The sequence below is a fragment of the Lynx canadensis genome, chromosome D1 (genome assembly GCF_007474595.2).
Source record: "Lynx canadensis isolate LIC74 chromosome D1, mLynCan4.pri.v2, whole genome shotgun sequence".
NCBI lineage: Eukaryota > Metazoa > Chordata > Mammalia > Carnivora > Felidae > Lynx > Lynx canadensis.
In genome coordinates this window covers 73867692-73893765 of record NC_044312.2, presented here as the reverse complement: position 1 = coordinate 73893765, position 26074 = coordinate 73867692, and the positions used below count along the sequence as shown (strand labels likewise).

Below are 26074 nucleotides of genomic sequence, written 5' to 3'. Positions count from 1 at the left end.
GCTCCCTCTGTCACTAAGGGTGCCTGCCAGAAACAGGGTGGAATCCTTTCTTGTGGCCTCTTGGCCTCACCACAGTGGGTTTCCTATCATCCCAGTGGAGGACTCCTGGCCAGAGCTAAGTTCACTTTTTCCTCCTTCCCTGTTTCCAGGAGGCAAGAGGACCAAGGGCTGTCCCGGCCAGGGCCCTCGGGGTCCCAGACCAAGGCCAGCTGAGTGACAAGTGGGAGCAAAGTGGTGGTGGCATTCGGCATTGATGGGTCCAGGAGAGGGGGAACCGCTGAAGCATTCCCATGCAAGCCCAAGGGAAGAGGCTCGCTACCCAGCATGCACTGTTGGCTGAGAAAGGCCTTTGCCAGAGGCAGGGAGCAGAGGCCCCGCCCTCCCCTCCCCCACCCCCAGAGCTGGGGCCACCTAGCAGAAGGAACGTTGTTGGGAATAGCAACGTGGCTGCATGCCTCAGTCCTGTGGGTTTCCGAGAGGAGTACCTGGGTGGCAGTGGACACTAACCCGTGGAGGAGAGGCGGGGCTAACGGGGACCACAGGAAACAGGGTCCCCAGGGAACCTGGGGAGAGGGACACGGGTCGTAGGTCACACGGGAGCACATGGAATATTCAGGGAACATGAGTTGCGGGTTGGAGATCAGCCAATGAGGCACTGAGCCCAGCTTCCTTGGCAGTATGTGAGGTGGACACAAAAGGGTGTCAAATTCTACATCCCTCCAAAGGACAGTCTGAGGACCCTAGGGAGAGGGGAGGCGTGTAGACAAAGGTCCTAAAGCTGACTAGAATGTGCATGCTTATGTGGCTCGGGCTGCAGGTTCCAGGGGCCAGGTGTGAGTCCAGGTCACTCGGACTGAGACAGCGACCCTGTGGGCCTGAATCCCCCCCGGGGGAATCTCTGAGACAGGGCTCCTGACCACAAGGAGAATTCACCTGGGGGGCTTCCGGGCTGGGGGTCTTGGCAGGGGCAGGAGGAGGCAGAACAGCTGATGAATCTCTGACCTCCTGGACTCAATAGCCCATTGTCCCCTGTCTCCATCAAGAAGTAAAGGCGTTTTGTTGGGATAGGGACAGGAGCATGGGCTCTGCCCAGCCGCATATCTGTGCCAGTGCCGTGAGCCCCATGGTAGTGGTGTGATCCCTTCATCTAAACCCCCGAAGAACTAGCACTGGAGGTGCCAGGCCAGGAACCCGGCCCTCTGAGCCCTGACAGGATACCCTGTCCCCCGACCAGAGACCTCACCCCTGGGCCTCCACCGTGCTCACTCACATGTCCTGCAGCATCCTTCCAAGGAAGGTACCACTGAGCCCCCAACCTAGAGGGAGAGGAGGGGAGGTGAGTGGGAGAGCCCGTCCCAGGCCAGAAGCCAAGATCCCAGCAAAAGGCAGAAAAGGCACAAGAGCCTTGACTCAGCTTTTCCTCCCAAGATGCCCCAGGGCAGGTGTGCCAGGCCCTGCCATCCATCAGGCCCTGGCCAGAGGGAGAAGGCGTCCCTGGGCTGGCCATGGGAGAGCCACAGGGACTAACCTGACTGGCTGGGCCACTGGCATAAAAGCTACCAGTGGCCCCAGTAAGACCGGAGGCTGGGTTAAGATGGTGAGATCCTCCCATCTTTCCAGTGGCGGCTTCCCTCCTGCCCCACCCTGTGCCCACATTAGTGCTTCCTGCACAGAGGGTCCAGGAGGGGAGCAATGCAGGGGCTGACCCATTTGGGTCAGTGGCCTGGGCTCCATCCCAGCCCTGGATAAGTCATCCTTTTCCTCTGGGCTCTGTTTTCCCACCCTTAAAATGGGTGCAGTTATCCCTTATAGCCCTCCTCCTCTATTATGAAATGGATAAAACAATGATGTGACAGTTCTTTGTAAATAAGTATTGTGTGTGTGAGCACATGCATGTGATTTTTGTGAACATATACATGTGTGGTTTTGTAATGCGAGTGTGTGTGACTGGGAGCGTGTGTACTTGTTTTTGAGATCAGAAACCTTTCAATGTCCAGTATCAATCTCAGGAACCTTCCTCATTTAACAATAACCGAACCCTCCAGAAATCCTTTTCCTTGAGGTGTGTGCCCTTAGTGACAGCTGTCCCTGCCAGTGCTGTTTTGGCTAGTGGTAGTGCCATTAGAGCATCAGAGGACTGAACTGTGCACCTGCATGGCGTGTATGTGACGTCTCAGAACATGTGAGGATGTATGTTTGCATACATCCGTGTGCAGCTGTGTGTGTGAGGTATGAGGATGTGGGGTGTGACGCATGAGGATGTGGGGTGTGACGCGGTCAGAGCAGGAACACGGAGAGATGTGGAGCTGGGGTGGCAGGGCAGGTACGGCCTCCAGGGAACCCCTCTTCCCTCACTTCCGCACACAGGAGCCCCCCACCCTGCAACGCCCCCCGCCAGTAAGACAGGCGATACCCCTGGCTTCAGGCCATGCTGTGAGGGGAGAAGTCTGGCACTGACCTTGGCACACTCGGTCTCGTTGAGTGGCGGGCAGCTGATGGGTGAGCGGACAAGCACAGCGCCCAGGGGCGTGTTGCCACAGTGATGGCGGGTACAGTTTGCGATCCAGGACGCCCCAGGCTGGAGGGCACAGAGGTGGACAATGGGGACTGGGTGGCTAGATGGTCTGAGTGAACAGACAGGGCACAGCTCTTGGGCACAGGTGCTGCCCAGGACCCTGTCTGTGCCTAGCCCTGAGCCCCGGTTGCCTCCTGGGATGCCCTCCCAGGTGGGTGGTTAAGGGGCTGCATACCAAGAACAGGGAGGTGGTGCCATTGGGGAAAGTGAAGAGGCAGGACACGTTCCTACAGGAGCCACAGCAGGCGGCTAGGTCCCGTGGATGCTCGTACTCCTGATTCTGCAGGACAGGGCGGGACCAGAGGGACCTCAGCCATGTGCCCACCTCCACCCTCCTGCTTTCCTACTGTCTGATGGTCTCTGAGCCCCAAGCCCAGAGAAGCCCCCCTGTAGATGCTCAGAAAGGGAGCTCGCTCCCAGCCTCTTATTTCAGACAGGAAGGTCATCCCTTAAGCCTCCTTTACAGCAATTCCTAGACCCATTCCCAGTTGACGAAGAGCATTTCCACCCCTTTCAAAGACAGCACTGCTGGTGATTAAGGGTGCTGGTTTTGTTTCCAAGCAGACCTCAGTCTGAGTCCTGGTCCCTGTGGGAATTTGTACAAATGACCGGACCTCCCTAAACCTCAGCTTTCTCATCTGACAAATGGGAATAATGCCAGCCCCTTTTAGCTTTTACTAGAAGCCAGTCGCTATCTTAGATACTGGGTGTGCAGAAGTGCAACAAAGGGTAACAACACAAACACACAAACCAAAGCAATAGGGAATGTACCAGTCGTAAGTAGGTGCTTCATAAATACGTCTTCTGTCAAATACTTGCCCTTGCCAGACCTTCATTCCTGCCGTTCCCCTCCTGGCCTCTCCCAACCCCGCCCGTTCTCAGCACTTTCTACAGAGGTCTCTGAAGGGTCCCCTGCCTGCACCATGTCTCCTCTTCAGACTTGTCTAGAAACCTTGAGACTCCTCTGATTCCTGGAGCACCAGGGATCACCCAGGCCAGCCGCTGCCCCTGCCCACCCCCATCCTGCCCCGCACCTACCGCCTCACAGTGCACGTCACACAGCACAGAGGTGGTGTTGATTTGGTAGAAGCTGGTAAGAGGGTCGAGCACGTCAGTGCAGCGTGAGGTGTGGCACACGCCATCGGCCGAGAGTTCCACCACGGTCTGGCCCGGAAGCATCACCCCCAGCTCACGGCTCAGGCACACGGGGGCCTTCACTGGTTGGGCGTGCAGGATGGCAACAGTCACCAGAATCCAGCACGCACATCAGGCCCAGCCTGGCTCTACCCCACGGGCTTCCCTTCCCCACTCACCGCACTCGTATTTGGCGCATCCACACACGTTCTCCACGCTGTGCAGGAACTCCTCGTCCAGCTGGGACTTCTCCCACTGGGTGGGGCAGAGGCAGTCAGCACCCAACGCTGGGGAAGCCCAGCCCTGCCCTTGGGAGCAGTCTGCCACCGGGTCCCTTGTCTCTATCAGCTGCCTCCTCGCGGTGGGTGGGGAGGGGCTGGCAAGCTCCGGCAAGCTCAGTCACTCCCCAGCCAAGGGAGAAATTCCCAGTATGGCTTCCCCACTGAGGATCACTCCCCGACGTCTTCTTCAGGGACTTAGGCCTCTCCTTTCATCCCAAGAACCCACGGGCCGCATCAGGGAGGGACCATTGCATGGCTTCCAGCCAAGAACCCAGCTTGGCTCATACTATCTCCCTTCCTCCTTCACCAGTTGAAGGGAGGAGGGAGGAGTGGGGGAGAAAATGAGAGGAAATGTGTGCTGGGGGGTAGGGGGTGAGGAGAATATACAAAATCTAGAAAATTGTGAAAAAACTTTAAACATAACTTCACATTTCTTACAGTATTTTCCCTTCCCTCAGTGGCTGTGCGGTCTGGTGGTTAAGGGCATGGCCTCTGGAGTCAGATTTCCTGGGTTCTAATCCTGACTGTGATTTACTAGCTTCACGATCTGAACCTTAGCTTCCTTGTCTGTACCACTGAGCTCATCGTGGAATCAACCTTGTTGGTATGACACTATATACACAAGGCCCAGGAACGTTCCTGACACATAGTTAGCTCTCAATAAGCATGAGCTGCCGTAAAAAGTATCATCACCTTCATCATCTTCATCCTCACCATCCCCACCATCCCCACCATCATCATTGTACTTGCTCATCACAATGCTGAAGCATCCTCACGCCCACTCTATAAATGAGGACACTGGGCTCAGAGGGCAGAGCTTAGGACAAGAATGCCAACTTGTGATCCACAGCTCTTTGCACTACATTAAAGGAATAGGGTCTCCAGGGGATGGGAAAGAGTGGAAAGGAAAGGGGGAGGCAGGTCATAGACGGTGGGGAGGAGCAGGGTCTCCATACCAGGTGGCACCGGGGCACCGGGATTGTGTCGCAGTCACACTCTGAAAAACAGGAGGGGCCAGGACCTGTCTCACTGGAGACGTCCAGGTGGAAGTCTCCCCGGGCCTCCATGCCGCTCACTCTGGCACAGCCCCTCCTCTGGCACAGACTCAAGCCCAATTGGGATAGGGCCTGGGGTGAAGAAGCCAAAATCTCAGCTTCCCTCCAGCCTGGCCCAGCATGGGGGCTGCGGCTTTCCTGGTAAGGCAGGTGGGGCAGTGATGGGTCCTAAGCTCCACCAGAGGCGGGTGAGGAGAAACAGGCCGACAGACCAATCACAGGTGTCCTTTGTCATCTGGGCTTCATCCCGCCCCATCCTCCTGAAAACCCTTTCTAGAGCAGATGTGGAGACTCTCCAGGAGGGAACGCATCAAGGGCGGAACTTCTGACCAGGGGCACGTCCTGTTGGAAGACTGCTGTGGCCCCACTAGCAAACTTAACAGACACCACGTCAGCTCGAGCTTCAAGGTAAGGAGAGCTCACAGTGCCTGTGAAACGCTCTCCCGGGTCACTCAGTCATGTTTACTATATGCTGAGGCTTTTCTGTGCTCTGGGGACAACACAATGAGTAAAATAGACTAAAATCTCTACCCTCGTGAAGCTTACATTGCAGGCCTGGAAAAAGACAGTGAAATAAATGCAAAATAATTTCTCAACTCTTTTTAAATAACATTTTATATAAAGCTCACTGGTATTCACTATTGATCATTGATGCTCCCAAAGGAGTTTGAGGTAATTTTTCTTTGTTTGTTTGTTTGTTTGTTTATTTGGGGGGGGAGGGGCGGAGAGAGAAAGCAGATCTCGAGCAGGCTCTGCAACAGCACAGAGCCCGACATGGGCCTCGAACTCACAAACCGTGAGATCACGACCTGAGCCGAAATCAAGAGTCAGACACTTAACCAACTGAGCCACCCAGGTGCCACTGAGGTAAATTTTAACAAAAATCATGCTTACTAACAGACAGCTGCAATAAAGACTTGCTTTAGAAGGAAAAACCTTTTGGGAACAAGGAACTTGATTTTTCCCTTCTTTTGTCCTGGGGAGAAAAAGGTGTAGGAATGCTAAGCACCCAGAGATCAGATGCAGGGCGAGGAAGGTGATTTTGGCAGCTTCCATCTGGGGATTCTGGAGGGACAGTGGTGGGTCATTCCTCCCCTCCCTTACTCTTCACGGGGGCCCTGGATCCCTGCCGTTGGGGAAGGGCATCCCTGGCCAGGGACTTACCACAGGACTTGTAGGGGCAGCAGCGGTCTGGGCTCCACACCTCCACCAGAGCAGTGCCCATGCCACACTGTACTTGGGGACAGCGGAAGCTCTCACACACTGCGAGGGAGGGGAGGCAGGGGACACATCAGCTGCAGATACCTGGAGCAGAAATCCCCAGAATGCAACATTGGCTAAGGAGAGGGCTCCTCCTTGGGTTCCCCCCAGTGTCCTCAGACACCCTCCAGGGCTAGAGTCCTGGGAAGAAGTCTGGGCTCCTGGAGTCTCTCCATAGAACTCCTAGTGGAAGACATAGTTCCACTCTGATGAGGCATTAGCGATATGACAATGTCAGAACCTTAAAGTCACTCAGCTGGGCCTTCCCTCCCCTGAATTCTGTGTCACCCTGCGAGTAGTCAGGTTAGGATTATCAAAAAAATTATGAGGTGGAGGAAGAGAAGGACTTTTGTATAGTGTCAAAGTAATGGGTTACTTTCTGGCTGAAAGAGGAAAACTGTAAATGTAAGACGGAGGCATCTGGCAGTCCCCACCGTAATCCAGGACCAACATTAGCCTGAGTTGCGGTGTCTCAACCAGCTAGTCTGTATCTCGTGATGTGATGTACGTTGAAGCTTGTGTTCTGTCGAGCCCCACACATAACTTGAACCCACCGGGTCTTAGATCTAACTTCTAGTTTATAGGAAGCACAGAGGATGGGGAGGAGCAAGGAAAACCGTTCCCGGAGGAAGCAAGTGGATAAATCTAGAAGGTAGGACTTTCTGCAGGACCACAACCCAAACTCTACAATTCCATGTCACGCAGAAAAAGATGCTTATGCTAGATTAAATGATATTTAAGAGACCACAGGTCCTGGGTTGGACAAACCAGGAAAATCATGGATGGGGTATGATAGAACTTGAAATTTTTATTAACATTAACTGAAAACAGCTGGTTAAAAAAGAGCACGTGCACATTGTTGGCGACATGGATAGAGCTAGACGGTATGATGCTCAGTGAAATAAGTCACACTGAGAAAGACAGATACCATATGATTTCACTTACGTGTGGAGTCTGAAAAACAGAACAAATGAACAAGAAAACAAACAAAAAAGCCAGACTCTTAACTGCAGAGAACAAACCGGTGGTTACCAGAGGGAAGGCGGGTGAGGAGCTGAGTGAAATAGGTGATGGGGATTAAGATACAAACTTGCAGTTATAAAATAAATAAGTCACGGAGATGAAAAGTACAGCGTAGGGAATATGGTCAGTAATATTGTAATGACATTGCATGGTGACAGTCGGTGACTACATTCATCATGGTGAAGACAGAGTAACGTCTTCTTGAATCAATATGTTGTACATCTGAAACTAATATAATATTGTACATTGATTATACTTTAATAAAAACAATAAAACATAAAATAAAAAAGAGCATATACATGCTTATTTTGGTTAAAACACACACACATATGAAGGCATAGAGATTATTTGGAAGGATATATACTCAAGTGCTGACAGTGGAAGCAGGAAGAAAGTATTTTCACTTTCTTATCTTTACTTGGATTCCGTACTTTCTATAAGGCATATATAGTGCCTCTATAATAAAAGTACAGTGAAGATTGGGAGAAGGTAATAATATCAATAGCCTCCTTATACTGAGCACCTCTGTATCCCAAAGACCATCAAGTATTTCATATATTGTCTCCAGGCTTCACAACTGCTCCTCAGGGGACATACTATTAGCACCTCATTTTACAAGTGAGGAACCTTGGCTCAGAGAGTTCGTGACTCGCCCTAGGCCACACAGCCAGAAAATGGCAGGACTGGGGTGCAAAACCATGACTCACTGACCCTGCCTGTACTCACTGCACACGACCAGGCTTTCTCCTGAGAAGCGTGGAGAGACACGTGAACAAGAGAGGGGGGTGAGGTGGAGAGAAGAAGAGACGCGCAGAAAAAGGAGAGAGAAGACGAGAGGAAGGACATTGACCCTCTGCTCAGATCATCTTTGTAAGCTGGCCCCACTTTTGGGACCACTGGCCTCTGAGACCCCGGGTGGAGCCGATTGACCCAGTGTGGACAGCGCATCTGGGGAACGCTCCATGGGAAACCTACACTGCTTCAGACTTGGTTCCTGACACTTGAAGCAGTCGGCGTTGCCCCTGGAGTATCCCCGCTCTGTGCCCGTGAGGTTCGCTCACGTTTTTCCCACAATGTGCGGTTTTTGCAAATGGGGTCATCTTTACATTTAACCAGTCTGTTAATTCTTATCCATCAGGAGTTCTTCAGGTCTCAAATGCTGGCCGTACTATGTCTACCAGGTACTATTAAGGTACTAGGTACATAGTACACCCTGGATTAAGGTACTATGTCCTGTAAAATTATCAGAAAGGGCCCACGCTTATTTGCGATTGCAAAACCAAAGAGCTTCAGAGGCTTCAGGATGCAGGGTCGTCAGGGATGCAGCCTCCATGTGCAGATACCAGGGTAATACAGTGACAAAAGAGATTGTGAAGCAGGGGCCTGGGGTCAGAGAATGAAGACTGTAAATCAATGCTAGGAGGATTGGGGTGGCCTCAACCCAGGCCTGTCCCTGGCCCTGGGCTGGGTGGCCATGGAGGGGACAGGGAACCTCTTCATGAAGCCTCAGAGCCACCCGTGTCACAGCCTGGACCCCACACCATCCGGCTCCCCTGGCCTGGCCCCGCTTCCTCGGGTGGGGTCTCATCATGGCTTTGGCTACTTCATGCTTTGGTGCTCACTACCTGGGGGCTCCCTGTTGCTCCCTGTTGAACTCCCACGGTCCTGAGGTGAGGGCATGGTGAAGGGGCCTGGTGGCACATAAGAGTCTCATGCTCTACCCACTGAGCCAGCCGGACAGTTTCTGGTGGCACATAAATGTCCCTGGAGCCCCTTACGGTTAGGTCCCCATGTCCAGCTGGGACTCACCACACTGGTACACAGGGCAGCAGAGCTCTGTGGTGTTCCTGTCCACGGTGAGCGCCTCTCCTTCCTGACACTCGGGGATGGGATCTGGACAGTCGCCACAGGCTGAGGGGGGAGAGGGGCCACGGCTGTCACAGGTGGTCCCCCCCCCCACCGGGTATGTGGGGGGGAGGACCTAAAATCCAGCTGTGACAGACAGGAGTTGGACTAAAGTAGTGTGTTGTGGCTTCATGGGGCCTGTCCTGGAGCAAGAATCTAGATCTTTCCTGTCGACCTAAAGTCTTACACTGAACAAGCACCAACTTCCTCATGCTCAGTAATATACAGGATGAAGCTGGGGTTGGTTCTCTTCCTCCTTCACTTCGCTCTGAACAGGAATCTCACCCTTCTGTGCCCAGTCCACCTGGAGACCCTCTCCCTTTCCTCCCTGCTGCCCAAGGAAACCAGTGACGAAGGGGTGGCTGGGATGCAGCCGTGCACCCGATAGCATGTCCACCCACCGCAGAAGTAGGAGGTACAGCACGAATCCCCCAGGCGGCCCGCGATCAGAATCTGGTCCTGGCGGCAGCTGGGGACCAGCTCTGCCTCACACAGGTCTGGGTCACACTCTGGGGAAAAGACAGAATTAAGTGCAAGGAGCAGACCCTGTCTGGCCACGCCTGGGCCCCTACCCTGGCTCTGCCCTGATCTCCAGTCAGAACCCAGTCCCCAGAGCTCCCCTAACCCAGCAGCTGGGCTCCCCTCCCCCTACCCTCCCCACCTCAGGGTCTCTCACCACAGCTGTAGCTGGGGCAGCAGGAGTCCTCCTGGAAGTGGGTGAAGAGTCGGTGGCCTGGGTGGCAGGTAGGGGCGAGGCCCTCGCACAGGGTCTGGTTACACACTGGCCGGGGGGCCACGGGGCCTGTCACCTGGAGGCTGGGACTCCCCCCAGCCTCCGGCACTGCCCAGCACCTAGACAACTTGTCCCCATTTCTCCCTCCAGCCCCCCAAGACCCATGGCCCTGGAAGGGGCCTCTGAGGGTCACATAGAAGGTCCAGGGCTGGACAGAAGAGCATTAATAGGTAATATTCATTGAGATGGGTCATGTGCCAGCTGCTGTCCTAGATCAGTATAAACTTCTAGATTCTCACAACCCAGAAGGTGGGTACCTATGATCAGCCTCCTGCTACAGTAGAATTGACTAAAACACAGAGGATGTTAAATGATCTGCCGAGGTCATGAGGCTGCAGTGGTGGAGGAAGAGTTCTCCAGGCTGCCTGGCTCCATAGCCTGTGCCTTTAAGCCCTACCCCACGTTGATTCTTGAGGGTGGCTCCTGCCCCCCCCCCCCACCTCAAGACACTTTCCTCTGCCCAGGCCTTGTCCTACCCATCAAGGCAGAGCTGGAGCCTTTTAACAGTCTTAAAGTTGAGGCCGAGGAAAGTAAAGGGTCTGACTCACCACAAACTGTCCCCAGGCAGCAGGGATCCTCAGTGGGCAGGAGCAGAGCCACCTCCCCAAAACGTGGGCAGGTCTCAGGGCGGGGCCCTGGGCACTCCAGGTCCACTGGGACGATGGTGTTGGGAGCTTGGCACTGGTGCTGGCAGCATCCGCTGAGGGAGCTGTTCCAGGTCTCCCCCAGGGCCCGCGGCACCCCCGTGCTGTCGGTGCAGGCTGCAGTGGGGGGTACGGTGGGGCACGGGGCACTGAGGTGGGCAAGGAGACCCAGACTGTCCCAGGCTAGACCCTCCCTGGGACACTGACCATCCCCAAAGTGGCCCTGGAGGAATGCAGATGGGCCTTAGCCATGGGTAGCAGGTGGGCTGAGGAGACCCTAGAGCGAGGCCAGCTTTGGAGGTCCCCACCCAGATAGAGGAAGAACCTACCGCACTTCTCCTGAGGGATGCAGAGCGCTGAGTGGCGCCGGTGCAAAAGGGTGCCCTCAGAGCAGACGCAGCCCTCGCCCAGCACCTGGCACTGCTCTGGGTCCAGCGGGCCAAGCAGCCCATCCTGGCATGTCTCCGGGGGCTCACAGGCTGCCACACATGCCTGGTATATGGAGTCACTGGAACACAGGAAGGCTGCAGGGACACAGTGGGCACCAGGCCTGGCTCAGACCCCAGGCAGAGTGAGGAGGGGCCTCAGAGCATCATCTGTGCCTCAGCAGAGAGCGCAAAGGGGTTTAGGGGCATTACCTCCCTTCTCTAGATCAGGAGGCAGCAAGGTACAACCCGTGGCCCAATTCCAGCCTCCCACCTGTTTTTGCAAATAAAGTTTTATTGAAATACAGTCACATTCATCTACCTATTGTATCTGGCTGATTTTGCACTACTAGGACAGAGTTGAGTAATTGTGACGGAGACCACACAGCCTTTTGAAAAGCTCAATTATTTACTATCTGGCCCTTTACAGGAAACATTTGCCAACCCCTTGCTCTAGGTCAGCGTTTTCAAACTTTCTTAACGGGAAAAAGCAGATTTTACATTGTGGTCCAATACACAAGTGCATGTAGAACAGTGCTCCTCAAACCTGATTGCCAAGGAGTCCCTTGGGAGTTTTTGAAATACCTTTGCCAGGATCCCACCGCAGGGCAACTGAATTGGAACCTCTTGTTGTGGGGCCCAACATTAATACTTTCTGAAGTTCCTTGGTGATTTCAAAGGGGGAGCCGGGATTGAGAATTACTGATATATGAAAACAAATTTTTTTCACAAAATAATATTTAACCTTTCTAGGTGGAGTACACGCTAGCATTTTCTATTCTATTGTGTATTTTGAATGTGGTGTTGACCCCCAAAGTTGATTTCGCACCCGCAGTTTGCAAACGCTCCTCTGGATGACTTAGTCTCGTCATCCTTTATCCATCATATTGTAGGTGCGGTCTTCCTGCGAGCTGTTTCCAGCCTATCTGGATGTGTTCACATTTATAAATCAAACTACTCGAGGCCAGTCTACCCCTGCCTACCCCACTAACGCAAACCTAACGGTGGGATCTCACCTCCATTCTCAGGGAAGGAGGGGAGAGACTGAAAGAAGAGAAAGATGACCAAGAATTAAGAGAAAGGAACTAACATTTCCTGGATGGTAACCATGTGGTGGGGCCATTCTGCACACACTGTCTCATGTCACCTTCAAAACAACCCTAGAGGGAGCTACTATTACTGTCCTCATTTTACAGATGAAGCAAGGAGATTCAGATAAATTAAAGAGTAATCAGATAATATTCCTTTGACTTATTAGTATAAATTGTAATAAAAATAAATTTATTAATGTACTTATGGATTTATTTATAAAATGTTTAACTTCTTAATATGAATGAATGAATGAATGAATGAATAATCAACAGGGGGTGGGAGCAACAGAAGCAATGGAGGAGTCCCCCACCCTCCCTGCTCCCCCCTCAGCCCCCTGACTCACGGCAGTAGTCGGAGCGTCTCCACTCGATGCACACGTGGAACTTGTGGCACATAGCCACATACACAGTCAGTGCCACGCAGGGCTGCTGCACGTACTTGGTGTCCCGGATCCACAGCTCACAGAATGACTCTGGGGAAACCTGGGCACGTGCATCAGATAGCGCTGCTTATCCCGACTCCCCCCATCCCAGCATCCAGCTCCTCCTAGCCCTGTCCAGGGGCAACAACGAGCTTCTGAAGACTCCTAATCCAGTCCCAAGTTCAACATCTCTGGGGGCCCACCCTCTGCAGGTAGTGCTGCCATTCCTAGCCCGGGAGGTCCCCCAACACTGGACACAGTGGGTACATACAAAGCGGTGACAGGCGCTGAAGGTGCGGTTGGACACCATGCGGAGGCAGGGTGAGCAGTCAGCTGTGGCACAGCTGTCTGGGCGGAAGCGGGTCTGGCCCACCGAGGTCAGGGAGCTGGGCACCTGCCAGCTGTCCAGAAAGGGAGCAGGGTCCTGAGCCTCACCCACCACAGAACCATCCTCCAGGGTGAGGTCATTGGCCGCGTCCCCATCACAGATACCTGAAATGGGGCAGAATTATGCCGATAGCTATAATAATCACCATCATGCCCAGGTCTCCAGATGTCACTCTGCATATTTCTTACAACAATTCTTTGAGGCTGGTATTACTATTATCCTCATTTTATAGATGAGAGAAATGAGGCACAGAGAAGGTAAGAAACCTGCTGTGTAGGAAGATGTTGTTCTCAGGAAATGCACACCAAAGAACTTAGGGATAGAGGGATACAATGTCTCAAACATACTTTCAAATTGCTCAGAAAAATGCATATATATGCAAATTGCATACACATAAAAAAGTGCATTTATATAAATCCTACATGTATAGATGTATTTACACATCTGCCTGCATGCATACACATGTGTGTATTTTATATACATACACACACAGAGGCAGGAAAAGTAAATGGGGCAAAATGCAAACGCTTAGTAAATCTGAACAAAAAGTACATGGGAGTTCTTCATACTACTTTAGACATTGTGTCAAAACGAAAGGTTACTCCAAAAAATGTGCTCTAGCAGAGATTGCTAGCTAAGTGTAACTAACACCTGTTTCCTTTTCTTCCCGGGCAGTTCCTAGCCTGTGTTTTTCAGGCTCTCCTGGGGTGGGGGAGCCCATGCCGAGTCCCAGCTGGCAGGACGAGAGTGAGGGTGAGGCAGTGACCACTGCCAGGCCTGGCCCATAAACACTTCCTAACTTTTTTTCCTGCAGTGGAGCTGGAAGCTTGTGCTGAGAATGGAAGAGCCACATGATGAACGGAGTCTCCATTTGGGAATTTACATGTGCCAGATATCAACTTTGGCTGTGTTGAAAGGCAGGGAGACGGGAGTAGGGCAAGAGCTTGTCTGTCACAGCTTCTAACTTAACTTCCAGCTTTATCTCTCACACTCTAGGCTCCAAACACACACTTCCCTGCCTTTGACCTTGCTTACACTGTTCCCCCTGCCTGAAACACTTCCTCAGAAGTGTGTCCTTCAAATGCCCCTCACATGCATCTGAATCCATGACCTTCCCAGTTCTGCAGAGCAGGCTTTGGTTTGCAGGTATGTCTTGCTCTGGGTGCAAAGACTCGTTTTCCTTTAGACTCATTTTCTTACTCTCTCAGTAGTCCCCCAAGTTGCCCAGCCGGGTGCCCAGGATACTAAGCGTGAATGTGGATAAAAACAGAGGAAAATTAGCCGGCTTGCGCTCCAGCCACAAGTGTCATGAATATATAGCATGATTGGCTACAAAACCTTTAGGTTTTATCAATGGTCCAGTGGCTGCGTTTTGGGTCTTGGCCTTGAGTCACAAAGGTATCCCAGGCAGGGGATCACTGCTGCCCCCAGCACTCCTTGCCAGGCATAAACAATGGAAGGAAGAAACGGTGGCAAAGGGATGGTGGAAGTGGTGGCAGTGCTGGTGTGTGTGTGTGTGTGTGTGTAAAGATGTTTGTATCAATAAGTCAGTAAGGACGGAAGTTTCATAAAACAGCAATTTTGTCTGCTTTGCATACTATCTGTCCTGTGACTGGTACATGGGAAATAAATGAAAGAATGAGCAGGGACCAGACTTAAATGTGTCACTTCATATGTAGAGGGCATTTTGAATACAGGGGTGCAAGCGTGTATGATTAACATGGGTGCAGATTAATGGGGGGAGGCCACGCAAGTATGTGTGTGTATAAGTGTGCCTATGTCTCCCGTCATCATAATCACGGCCATCTGTCATGGGTGTCCTGTGAGGGTGCAGCAGTCCGCACTCAGACTCTTCCTGCACCCTTTTTATCTTATCAAGATACATCCAGTCCCTTAGGGCATGCGCCTACAGTCATGCTGTGGTCTGAAGAGCCCTAATTTTGTGCATTGTGGCAGCTCTGCTGTGTGAGCTTAGGCAAGCCGCTTAACCTCTCTGGGCGCTCTTTCCTCTTTAGTTCAATGGCCACCTCTCAGGGTTGTTGTGTGGATGGCCTGCAATCAGTGAGATCAGAGTGTGGAAGTGCTTTGGGAAGTGCCCATGCACATGCAGACAGGAAGGATCATCTGGTATTAGGAAGCTGTCAGGGAAGCTGACAGACAATCCCGGCCAAGGTGACAACTGGCTGAGGCCAGAGCCCCGCGCCATCTCCCTGCTGGCAGCTTCAGCCCCAGAACACAGGACATTAGGTCTGTCTGCCCTGGCAGCTCTCCTGGTCCCACCTCTGGGCTGGCACTCTGTCCTAGCTTCCCCTGATTTCACACAGAGGAACCTGTGTCTGGGGACAGAGGTGGACTCCGGAAACTCAGGGAGCTAGATCCCCTCACCTCCCGCCCCACCCCAGCTGGGTCCCTCCTCACCGCAGAGGCCACGGCCCTGGGCCTCGCTGGTTTTGCTGGCCTCCAGGATCATGAGTCCTGAGCTGTGGAGCCACTGGATCTGGATGTGTGACGGCGTCCGGATCACGTACATGTGGCCTGTGTCCTCAATTCTGAATCCGTGTCTGCTCACAGGGGGCCAGACAGGCTGTGAGTCCACAGTCACCTAGTGGGGTGGGGGTGTTCAATGTGAGCACAGCTTGTCTGTCTGCCCATCCGTTCATCCATCCCTCCATCCATTTATCCAACAAACCGTATCAAGCTATGTCACAGGCTCTGTTTCAGGCACATGCGGCCAAGACATAGTCCAGGGTGGCATGGAAGAATTCTGAAACCATTTCATGAGCACAAAATGATAAAACAAGAAATACAACAGTGGGAGGCAGGCTGCACCCCTGTGCCCAAACAAACACACACCTTGAGCCTTTCTAATCACTCTCTTCTTTCCTGATCTGCTCAGATCATTTTTTTAGGGAGATTTTCCTAAGTCTCCAGCCTCTAGCTTGGGCACCCCTTCTCTGGGCTGACCTCATCTCTGTGCTGACCGTTAAGATAGAATCTGTTCCCTCATCGAGGCATCCTGTGGACTCTGAGTTTCTTAAGGGCAAAAATTCTGTCTGATCCACCTTCGAATCCCCAGCTCTTGCCTTTGAGCCTGACATTAACTGGGGTCTCAATCAATGTTTGTGATAGAAGGAAAATTGTAAAAGCGGTCAGGAAAAAAAAGGACCCATTATGTAGGGAAACGAAGATCAGAATGACAGAAGATTTCTTATTGGAAATAAGCAAGGTGAAAGCACAACTTTATATATAGCAGCACTATTCACAATAGTCAAAAGGTGGAAACAGTCCAAACGGCCATCGATGAATGAATGGATAAAACAATGGCGGTATGTACATACAATAGAATGTTATTTAGCCCAAAATTGAATGAAGTACTGGTAGATATTACAACACAGATGAACCTCAGAAATATTATGCTAAGTCAAAGAGCGAGACACAAAAAGTCACATATTATAGACTCCATTTATATGAAATATCCAGAATAAGCAAATCTATAGACAGAATGCATATTGGTGGTTGACAGGGGGTAGGGAGATTAATGATTAATTTTACGTTAGCTCAATTTTACCTCAATTTAAAAAGAAAAGACAGTGGAGCAAAATCTTTAAAGCACTGAAAGAAAAATTAAAGTCAACCTATAATTCTAAACCCAGTTAAAATATCTTTAAAAAATTTGGGAATGCAAGCTGGTGCAGCCACTCTGGAATATAGTATGGAGGTTTCGCAAAAAACTAAAAATAGAACTACCCTATGACCCAGCAATTGCACTACTAGGCATTTATCCAAGGGATACAGGTGTACTGTTTCGAAGGGACATATGCACCCCCATGTTTATAGCAGCACTATCGACAATAGCCAAAGTATGGAAAGAGCCCAAATGTCCATCGATGGATATACGATGTGGTATATATATATATACACACACACACACACACACACACACACACACACACACACACATACACATATACAATGGAGTATTACTTGGCAATCAAAAAGAATGAAATCTTGCCATTTGCAGCTACATGGATGGAACTGGAAGGTATTATGCTAAGTGAAATTAGTAAGTCAGAGAAAGACAAAAATCATATGACTTCACTCATATGAGGACTTTAAAAGACAAAACAGATGAACCTAAGGGAAGGGAAACAAAAATAATATAAAAACAGGGAGGGGGACAAAACAGAAGAGACTCATAAATATGGAGAACAAACTGAGGGTTACTGGAGGGGTTGTGGGAGGGGGGATGGGCTAAATGGGTAAGGGGCACTAAGGAATCTACTCCTGAAATCATTGTTGCACTATATGCTAACTAATTTGGATGTAAATTTTAAAAAATAAAAAATAAAACAAGTTAAAATTAAAAAATATCTTTAAAAAATGAAGGTGAGGTCAAAACTTTTTCAGATATATAAAAACTGAAAGAATTTATTACTGGCAGAACCTCACTATAAGAATATTAATGGAAGTCCTTCAGGCAGAAGAAAAGTGATATCAGATGGAAATCGAGATCTACGCAAAGGAATGAAGGACACCAGGAATGATAAATATGCAGATAATATAAACTTTTCGTATTTTAAAAACCATGCTAGAAAATAATAGACTGCTTCAGGAAAAGTAATAATGATGTAATGTGTAGTTAATAACAGATGTAGAAGTAAAATGTGCAGATAATAATCCAACATAGGCAATGAAATGGAATCATTAAAAATAACCTCAAAATGGGGCACCTGGGTGACTCAGTTGGTTAAGTGTCTGACTCTTGATTTCAGCTCAGGTCATGATCTCATGGTCATGAGATGGAGCCCTGTGTTGGGCTCTGAGCTGAATATGGGGCCTGCTTAAGATTCTCTTTCCTCCTCTCTCTCTGCCTCTCCCTCCTCAAATAAATAAATAAATACCCAAAGAGGACAGATAAGGAGGAAAGGGAGGGGACAAACAGAGAACAAATACCAACGTTATGTTATATACAAACCTAATCATATTGATGACTAAATTAAATGTAAATGGTCTAAGGATTTCCCAATTAAAAGGCAGAGATTCACAGATTAGGTAAGAGGAAAGGAAGACCCAACTATTCACGCCTTACAAAATCCTACTTTAAATAAAAAGACACACTATGTTAAAAGAAAAAGGATGGAAAAAGATGTCTCTTAGATATATACATTAAATATACATGCTAACACAAATCAAAAGAAAACTGGAGAAGCTATTACAGACAATTCAGACAAAGCAGAATTCAGAACAAGGACTTTTACCAGGAGAAAAAGGACATTTCATACTGATAAAGGAGCTAATTCAACAAGAGGGAATAACAATCTTAAGTATTATGCACCAAATAACAATTTAAAAATAGGTGAATAAAAAACTGATAAAACTCCAAAGAAAAATTGACAAATCAACAACTTTAGTCAGAAATTTCAACATCTTCTCTTTCAATGATTGATAGAACAAATAGGAAATGAGTAAGGATGTAGAGACTTGAACAACCCTGTCAGTCAACTTGACCTAACTGACATTCACAGAATACTCTACTCAACAAGAGAATATACATTTACAAGATAGAGTGTATTCTGGTACATAAAATAAGTCTCATTAAATTTAAAAAGGTCAAAGTTAGATTAAATGTTCTCTGAACACAGTGAAATTAAATTAGAAATCAGTAATAGAAAGGTATCTGGAAAATCACCAAATATTTGGAAACTAAAGAAAAACACTTGTAAATAACCCATGGATTAAACAAAAATCAAAGGGAAAATTTTAAAGTATTTTAAACTTAATGAAAATGAAAATACAAGATATCAAAATTTGTAAGATGCTGCTAAATCAGACCTAAAGGGAAAATTGTGGCACTAGATACTTATATTAGAAAGAGCAGAAAGGTCTAAAATCAGTGACCTAGGCTATAACCTTAATAAACTAGAAAAAAAAGAGTAAATTAAACCCAAAGGAATCAGAAGGAATAAAATAATAGACATAAGAGCAAAAATCAATGAAATAGAAAACAGAAAAACAGCAGAGAAAACCAATAAAAAATTCTTTGAGAAAAACAATAAACCTGACAAAACTCTAGCCAGACTGGTGAGGAAAAAGAGAAAAGACACAAATTACTAATATCAGGAATGAGACAGGGTACATGGATACAGATCCTATGGTATAGCAAGGATATCCTAAAAGGATAGCAAGAGTGTACGATGAACAACTTAATGCCTAGAAATTTGACAACGTGGATAGAATGGACATATTCTGTGAAAATGAAAACTACCCCAGCCTACTAAAGAAAGAATAGGTAACCAGAATAGCCCTATATCATTTTAAAAAATTGAATATGTACTTAAAAACCTCCCCCAAAGAAAACTCCAGACCCAGATGGCTTCACTGTTGAAGTCTACCAAATATTTAAGGGAAAATATGAAAATTACCAATTATACACAAACTTTTTCAGAAAATTAAAGAGGGGGAATACTTCTAATTCATTATTGAGGCCGGCATTACTCTGATACCAAAACTAAACTAATACATTACAAGAAAAGAAAATTTAGACTAATACACTTCATGAAGATCCAACAACATATAACAAGGCTAATATATCTCAACCAAATAAAGTTAATTCCAGGAATGCAGCACTAGTGCAACATTTGAAAATCGTAGTATTCAACACATTAATAGTCTAAAGAAGACCAATGGAATATTATTCAGTGGTAAAAAGAAATGAGCTATCAAGCCATGAAAAGCCACGGAGGAACCTTGAATGCATATTACTAAATGAAAGAAATCAATCTGAAAAGGCTACATACTATATGGTTCCAACTCTGTGGCATTCTGGAAAAGCAAAACTGTGGAGACAACAAAAAAGATCAGTGGTTGGGTGGGGGCTGGCGACCAACTGGCAGAGCACAGAGAATTTTTAAACCAGTGGAAATACTCTGGATGATATTATAATGATGGATAGATGTCATTACATATGTACCCAAACCCATGTGGAAAACCAAGAGTGACCCCTGAGGTAGGTAGACTATGGACTTCAGGTGATGATGATGTGTCAATGTAGATTCATTCACCTTGGTAACAAATGAACTCTGGTGATTGAGGCTGGTAATGAGGGAGGCTATGCATGTGTGGGTACAGAGGGTATATGGGAAATCTCCATATGTTCCTTTCAATTTTGTTGTGAACCTGAAACTGCTCTAAAAGAGTTAAATCTTTAAAAAAAATAGTCTGAGGAATGATTACAATAAAAGGCCAAATTGCAATGCCTCTCCCAGCTGCTCTTTGTGGGTGCACGATGAGAACATCTTCAGATGTGAACCACTGGTCTGACCCCAGTAATCACAGGATTGAACCTTCGTACATTGGGGAAGCTTTCCAAACAGGTATGGCCAAAAAAGGCATTCCCATAGAGAGCTCAAATTTAAGAAAAATAATCAGTTAAGAAAACATAATCAGGGAACCTCAAACAACACTGTGGCTTAAAGAAGCAGTGAATACCTCTCTGTGTACTTTTCAATACACTTGCCAAATCCAGGACTGCTACAATCATAAAAGTTATCATAATAATAGAACCTTCAAAAGCAGGTGATTTGAAGATATTAAGCTAGAAATTATAACTAGAAAATCTGGAGAATTTGATTTTTTTTAACATGACAGTTAAATTGAACTCATCTGATGACACGTAGAAGTTGATTGCATGGTTATTGAATCTAGGATTATAGCTTCTTTCTCAGGAAAACTGTCTTCTACTTTTAAGTGTATTTAATGAAGAAGATTTTGCTGATGTTGTAAATGTAAATCTTGACTCAGAGGTTTTTTTATATACATAAAATGTTCTCTAAATATAACTACTATTATTTATAAGCTATTTATTTAAAACAAATTTGAAAATCTTTCCTTTTTTAAGTAAACAGCAATACTGTGATTTGGGGGTAGGGTAGAAAGTCTAAAGAAAAAGAACAATATGATTATTTCAATAAATGCAGTGAAAAGCTTTGACAAAATTCAACATCTGCTTACAGTAATAAAAACTCTCAGCAAACTACAAATAGGAGAAAACTTTCTTCACCAGATAAAGGATATCTATAAAAGACCTACAACTAACTTTGTGCTTCATAGTGAAAGACTGAACGCCTTCTCCCTAAGACCAGATACAAGACAAGGATGTCAGTGCTCAATCCCTCTTATTCAACATCATATTAGAGGTCCTAACCAATGCAATAGGCAAGAAAAATAAATTTTAAAAATACCCACTGGAAAGGAAGAAATAAAATCGTCTCTATTTAGAAAAGACATAAACATCTATGTAGAAAAACTAGAAGAATTTACAAGAATAAGTGAGTTTAACAAGGTTGCAAGATATGAGATCAATGTAAAACTCATGTGTACATATAAACAGCTAAATGAAAATCCAACGGCAAACACTTTTTAAGAGATGCAAAAATCAATTGTATGTATATATATTAGCAATGAGCGATTGGAAAGTGAATAAAAAGAACAGAATCATTTACAATAACATCAGAAATATGAAAATTTTAGAGATAAATCTGACAAAATATGTTCAAGATTCTTATATTGAAAACTACTTTATATAGAAAGATGAAATAATTAAAATAGCCAACATAATTTTGAAAGAGAAGAAAGTTGGAAGACTCATACAACCTGATTTTAATAAAAATTTAATAAGAAGTAACAGTTATCAAGACAGTGTGGCACTGGTGAAAAGATAGATATATAGATTTGTGGAACAATATTAAAGGTCCAGAAATAAACCCAAACATTAACGGTCAGTTGATTTTTGACAAAGGTGCAAAGACAAGTCAATGGAGGCAGGATAATCTTTTTAAAAAAGGTGCTGGAGGGGCGCCTGGTGTCTCGGTCGGTTAAGTGTCCGACTTCGGCTCAGGTCATGATCTCACGGTCCATGAGTTCGAGCCCCGCGTCGGGCTCTGTGCTGACAGCTCGGAGCCTGGAGCCTGTTTCAGATTCTGTGTCTCCCTCTCTCTCTGCCCCTCCCCTGTTCATGCTCTGCCTCTCTCTGTCTCAAAAATAAATAAACGTTAAAAAAAAAATTTAAAAAGGTGCTGGAACATATAGGTGTCCATATGCGAGAAAAAAAAAAGAATCTTGACCCATACCTCACTCCATTTATAAAAATTGACTTAAAATGCAGCATATACTTAAAACTACTACTTAGAGGCACCTGGGTGGCTCAGTTGGTTAAGCGTCCAACTCTTGATTTTGTCTCAGGTCATGCTCTCACAGTTTGTGAGATCGATCCCCACATTTGGCTCTGTGCTGACAGTGAGGAGACTGCTTGGTATTCTCTCTCTCCCTCTCTCTCTCTCTGCGCCTCCTCGCCCCCCCCAAAATAAATAAATATTTTTAAAAAATTTAGAGACGTCTGGGTGGTTCAGTTGGTTGAACGTCCAACTTCAGCTCAGGTCATGATCTTGCCATTCATGAGTTCAAGCCCCACGTTAGGCTCTGTGCTCACAGCTCAGAGCCTGCAGCCTGCTTCAGCCCCTCTCTCTGCCCCTCCCCCACTCGCATTCTGTCTCTCTCTCAAAAATAAATAAATATTAAACAATTTTTTAAAGTAATACCTAAAGCTATAAAACTTCTAGAAGAAAACATAGGAGAAGATCCTTGAGACTTTGCATTAAGCAAAAGTTTGTTAGAACACCAAAATCATGATCCATAAAAGAAATAACTGATAAACTGGACTCCACCAAAATTAAAAACTTCTGCTCTTTGAAAGACACTTGAAAGTGAATGAAAAAATGTGCCACAGACTGGAAGATAATACTTATATCTGATAAAGGACCAGTATCCAAAAAAATACAAAAAATTCTCAAAACTCAATAAAACAGACAACATAATCTTTAAAACGTGCAAAGGTTTGAACAGACATTTCACCAAAGAGGATATACCATGGAAAACAAACCCATGAAAATATATTCAATATTACCAGCAATTAGAGAAATGCAAATTAAAACTACAATGAGATCTTATTACACATCTGTTAGAATGACTTAAAAACTCAACATCAGAAGACCACAATAATCCAACTAAAAAATGGGCAGAGGACCTGAATAGACATTTTCCAAAGAAGTCATACAGATGGCAAACAGACACATGAAAAGGTTCTCAAAATCACTAATCATCAGGGAATTGCAAGTCAAAACCACAAGAGATTACCTGATACCAGTCAGAATGGCTAGAATCAAAAAGATGAGAAATAACAAGTGTTGCTGAGGATGTGAAGAAAAAGGAACCCTTGTGTGCTGTTGGTAATGTAAATTGGTGCAGCCACTGTGGAAAACATTATGGAGGTTCCTTAAGAAATTAAAAATAGAAATACTATATGATTGGGGTGCCTGGGTGGCTCAGTCAGTTAAGTGTCCGACTTCTGCTCTGGTCATGATCTCATGGTTTGTGAGTTTGAGCCCTGCGTCGGGCTCTGTGCTGATGGCTCAGAGCCTGGAGCCTGCTTCGGATTCTGTGTCTCCGTCTCTCTCTGCCCATTCCCTGCTCATGCTCTGTCTCTCTCTCAAAAATAAACAAACATTTTAAAACATTTAAAAAAAGAAATACTATATGATCTAGTAATTCCACTACCAGCTGTTCACCCAAAGAAAACAAAATTCAAAAAGATACACGCACCCCTATGTTTATAGCAGCATAATTTATAATAGCCAAGATATGGGAACAACCCAAGAGTCCATCCATAGATGAATGGATAAATAAGATTTATGTATACATACATATATATGTGTGTGTGTGTACACACAATTATTACTCAAGCATAAAAAAGAATGAAATTTTTCCATTTATGGCAAAATGGAAGGACCCTAGAAGGTACTGTGCTATGTGAAATAAGTCAGACACAGAAGCAAATGGTGCATGATTTCACTTAAATGTGGAATCTGAAAAACAAAACAAATGAAGAAAGAAAGAAAGAAAGAAAGAAAGAAAGAAAGAAAGAAAGAAAGAAAAAAAAAGAGAGAAAGAGAGGAAGAAAGAAAAAAAAAACAGATTTAAAACAGACTTAAATACAGAGAACAAACTGGTGGTTGCCAGAGGGAAGGTGGGTGGGGGAATGGGTGAAATAGATAAAGGGAATTGAGGGGTACAAACTTCCGGTTATAAAATAAATAAGTCATGAAAATGAAAAGTACAGCATAAGGAATACAGTCAATAATATTGTAATCACATACAGTGACAAGTGGCAGCTATATTTATACTGATGAGCACTGAGTAATGTATGAAATTGTTGAACCACTATGTTGTACACCTGAAACTAACATAACATTATATGCTAACTATACTTCAATTTAAAAAACCTTATACAAATGCTTAGGCATCTTTATTTGTTAGCACCCCAAACTGGAAGCAGCCCAAATGTCTTTCAACTGGCAAACGGATAAACAAATAGTGGCACATCCGTATGACAGAATATTACAACAATAACAACAACAGACTACTGATACATGCCATGGGGGAGAATCTCACCGTATACTCTGGTTCCCTGCATATGCCATTCTGGAAAAGCCAAAAGCATAGGGACAGAAGGCAGCGGTTGTCAGCAGGTGGGAGAGGTTGACAACAAAGTGGCACAGGGCAATGACTGGGGGTGATGATTATGGTGGTGGTTACAAGACTGTGGATGTTTGTTAAAACTTATAGAACTGCACACTAACAAGGGTGAATTTTACTGTAGGTAAGTTATACCTCAAATTTCTTTTAATGGAAACATTTAAAAACCTAAGGGATAAAACCCAAGGAGTTTTCTCCCATTCCTGAGAGCTTCAGAGGGTGTGGTGGCCCTAAGTCTGGCATTCAAGGGCAGATTCCAACAGGAGGGCTGCAGGTCTTGGCTCAGGAATGGGTGGGGAGAGTCAGGACCACAGGAGGACACACATCAGCCCCTCTGACCCACCTGCTGGGAGGAGCAAAGCAGGCCCTTGGGAGGGTACCACACAGAGTGGGCTGCTGTTGAACGCCAGCTCCTTGGCAGAGGTGGGCTTAGTGTGAAACTAATGAAGCTTAAAATCAGGGCTCCTCACTTAGATAGTCCCTTTCTCAGAAGGGGCTCTAGAAATATATATTTTTAGAAAAACATCGCCATATATTTATATAAAACTTGCACATGGCCACATATTTTTATAAAAACTGCTGAAGTAGATACCACAATCATTTAAGGTCACTCTCTCTCTTGCCATTCTAACTTCCTCTCGTTTACAATATTCCTCCCAGTACCTGTGCTCCCCTGACATTAGAGTGGCCACAAATATTTTAATTAAATCACTTTCAAATATAACTTTTCCATTCGAGTTCCTGCTCACTCTTGCCCCCAATCACGAACAAGCCTCAAGACCCCTCCCCTGTCCCCATGATTGCTGCCCTAGGAATACTGGCTCTTTGATGCACTCACCTTCCGGTTGAAACGGTCGATGGTGACCTGATGGGTCGAGTGAGTCACATTCAGCATCACCGGACAGAACGGGGGCCAGTTTAGGTGACCCTGCAGAGAGAGCCCAACCTTCATCAGCTTGGGAGTCCAGGCCTGTTGTCTGCTTCTCCTGGTGAGCCATTGTGAGCAAACTTTCCTGGCCACCCCCTCTCAATATGCCAGGAGCACTCACTGGGGCTGTGCAGATGGTACACAAAATCCCATGGAACATGTCTGGTTCTACCTGACCTCCTGTAAGCCCAACCAAAAAAAAAAAAGAAGAAGAAGAAGAAGAAGAAGAAGAAGAAGAAGAAGAAGAAGAAGAAGAAGAAGAAGAAGAAGAAGAAGAAAAAACAAACAAAAAATACCCTGCCTCCTTCCACCTGGCTCATGGGGATATCCTAGTAGGTGATTCTCTGCAGCCAGCACTCTTGACCTCAGGCCCTGGAGTGGCATCCCCACTTCTCTACACTTCAGTGCCTCCCACATGGGCCTGGGCAGCTGGGACAAGCTGGGAATGGCACAGGCCCCAGGAAGGGCCAGGAGGTGGTGCACTCCACTTACCCTTTCCCCACACATCCCTTCCAAGAGACCCTTGACAGAGGGAAATACTGTAGGGGTTTACACATCTGT

At 46.7% G+C, this 26074-nt stretch overlaps 1 protein-coding gene and 1 non-coding gene across 2 annotated transcripts in view; one reads left to right on the top strand and one right to left on the bottom strand.

Moving 5' to 3' along the window:
- OTOG (otogelin) overlaps nucleotides 1-26074 on the bottom strand; it is a 90378-nt gene that overhangs the window by 1666 nt on the left and 62638 nt on the right. Inside the window, exons 39-54 of the mRNA XM_032595077.1 lie at nucleotides 25424-25513; nucleotides 15415-15598; nucleotides 12880-13100; nucleotides 12531-12669; nucleotides 11000-11194; nucleotides 10575-10787; nucleotides 9910-10014; nucleotides 9635-9742; nucleotides 9138-9239; nucleotides 6210-6308; nucleotides 4947-4987; nucleotides 3889-3964; nucleotides 3614-3792; nucleotides 2751-2855; nucleotides 2459-2578; nucleotides 1271-1316 (exon numbers count right to left, since the gene is read on the bottom strand). Of these exons, the coding sequence (XP_032450968.1) occupies nucleotides 1271-1316; nucleotides 2459-2578; nucleotides 2751-2855; nucleotides 3614-3792; nucleotides 3889-3964; nucleotides 4947-4987; nucleotides 6210-6308; nucleotides 9138-9239; nucleotides 9635-9742; nucleotides 9910-10014; nucleotides 10575-10787; nucleotides 11000-11194; nucleotides 12531-12669; nucleotides 12880-13100; nucleotides 15415-15598; nucleotides 25424-25513 (2023 nt within the window). The remainder of the gene's footprint in view (nucleotides 1-1270; nucleotides 1317-2458; nucleotides 2579-2750; nucleotides 2856-3613; nucleotides 3793-3888; nucleotides 3965-4946; nucleotides 4988-6209; nucleotides 6309-9137; nucleotides 9240-9634; nucleotides 9743-9909; nucleotides 10015-10574; nucleotides 10788-10999; nucleotides 11195-12530; nucleotides 12670-12879; nucleotides 13101-15414; nucleotides 15599-25423; nucleotides 25514-26074) is intronic.
- LOC115526655 lies at nucleotides 20214-20323 on the top strand. Its single transcript, XR_003972704.1, has one exon. It is a non-coding gene; the product is annotated as a small nucleolar RNA SNORD89 (small nucleolar RNA).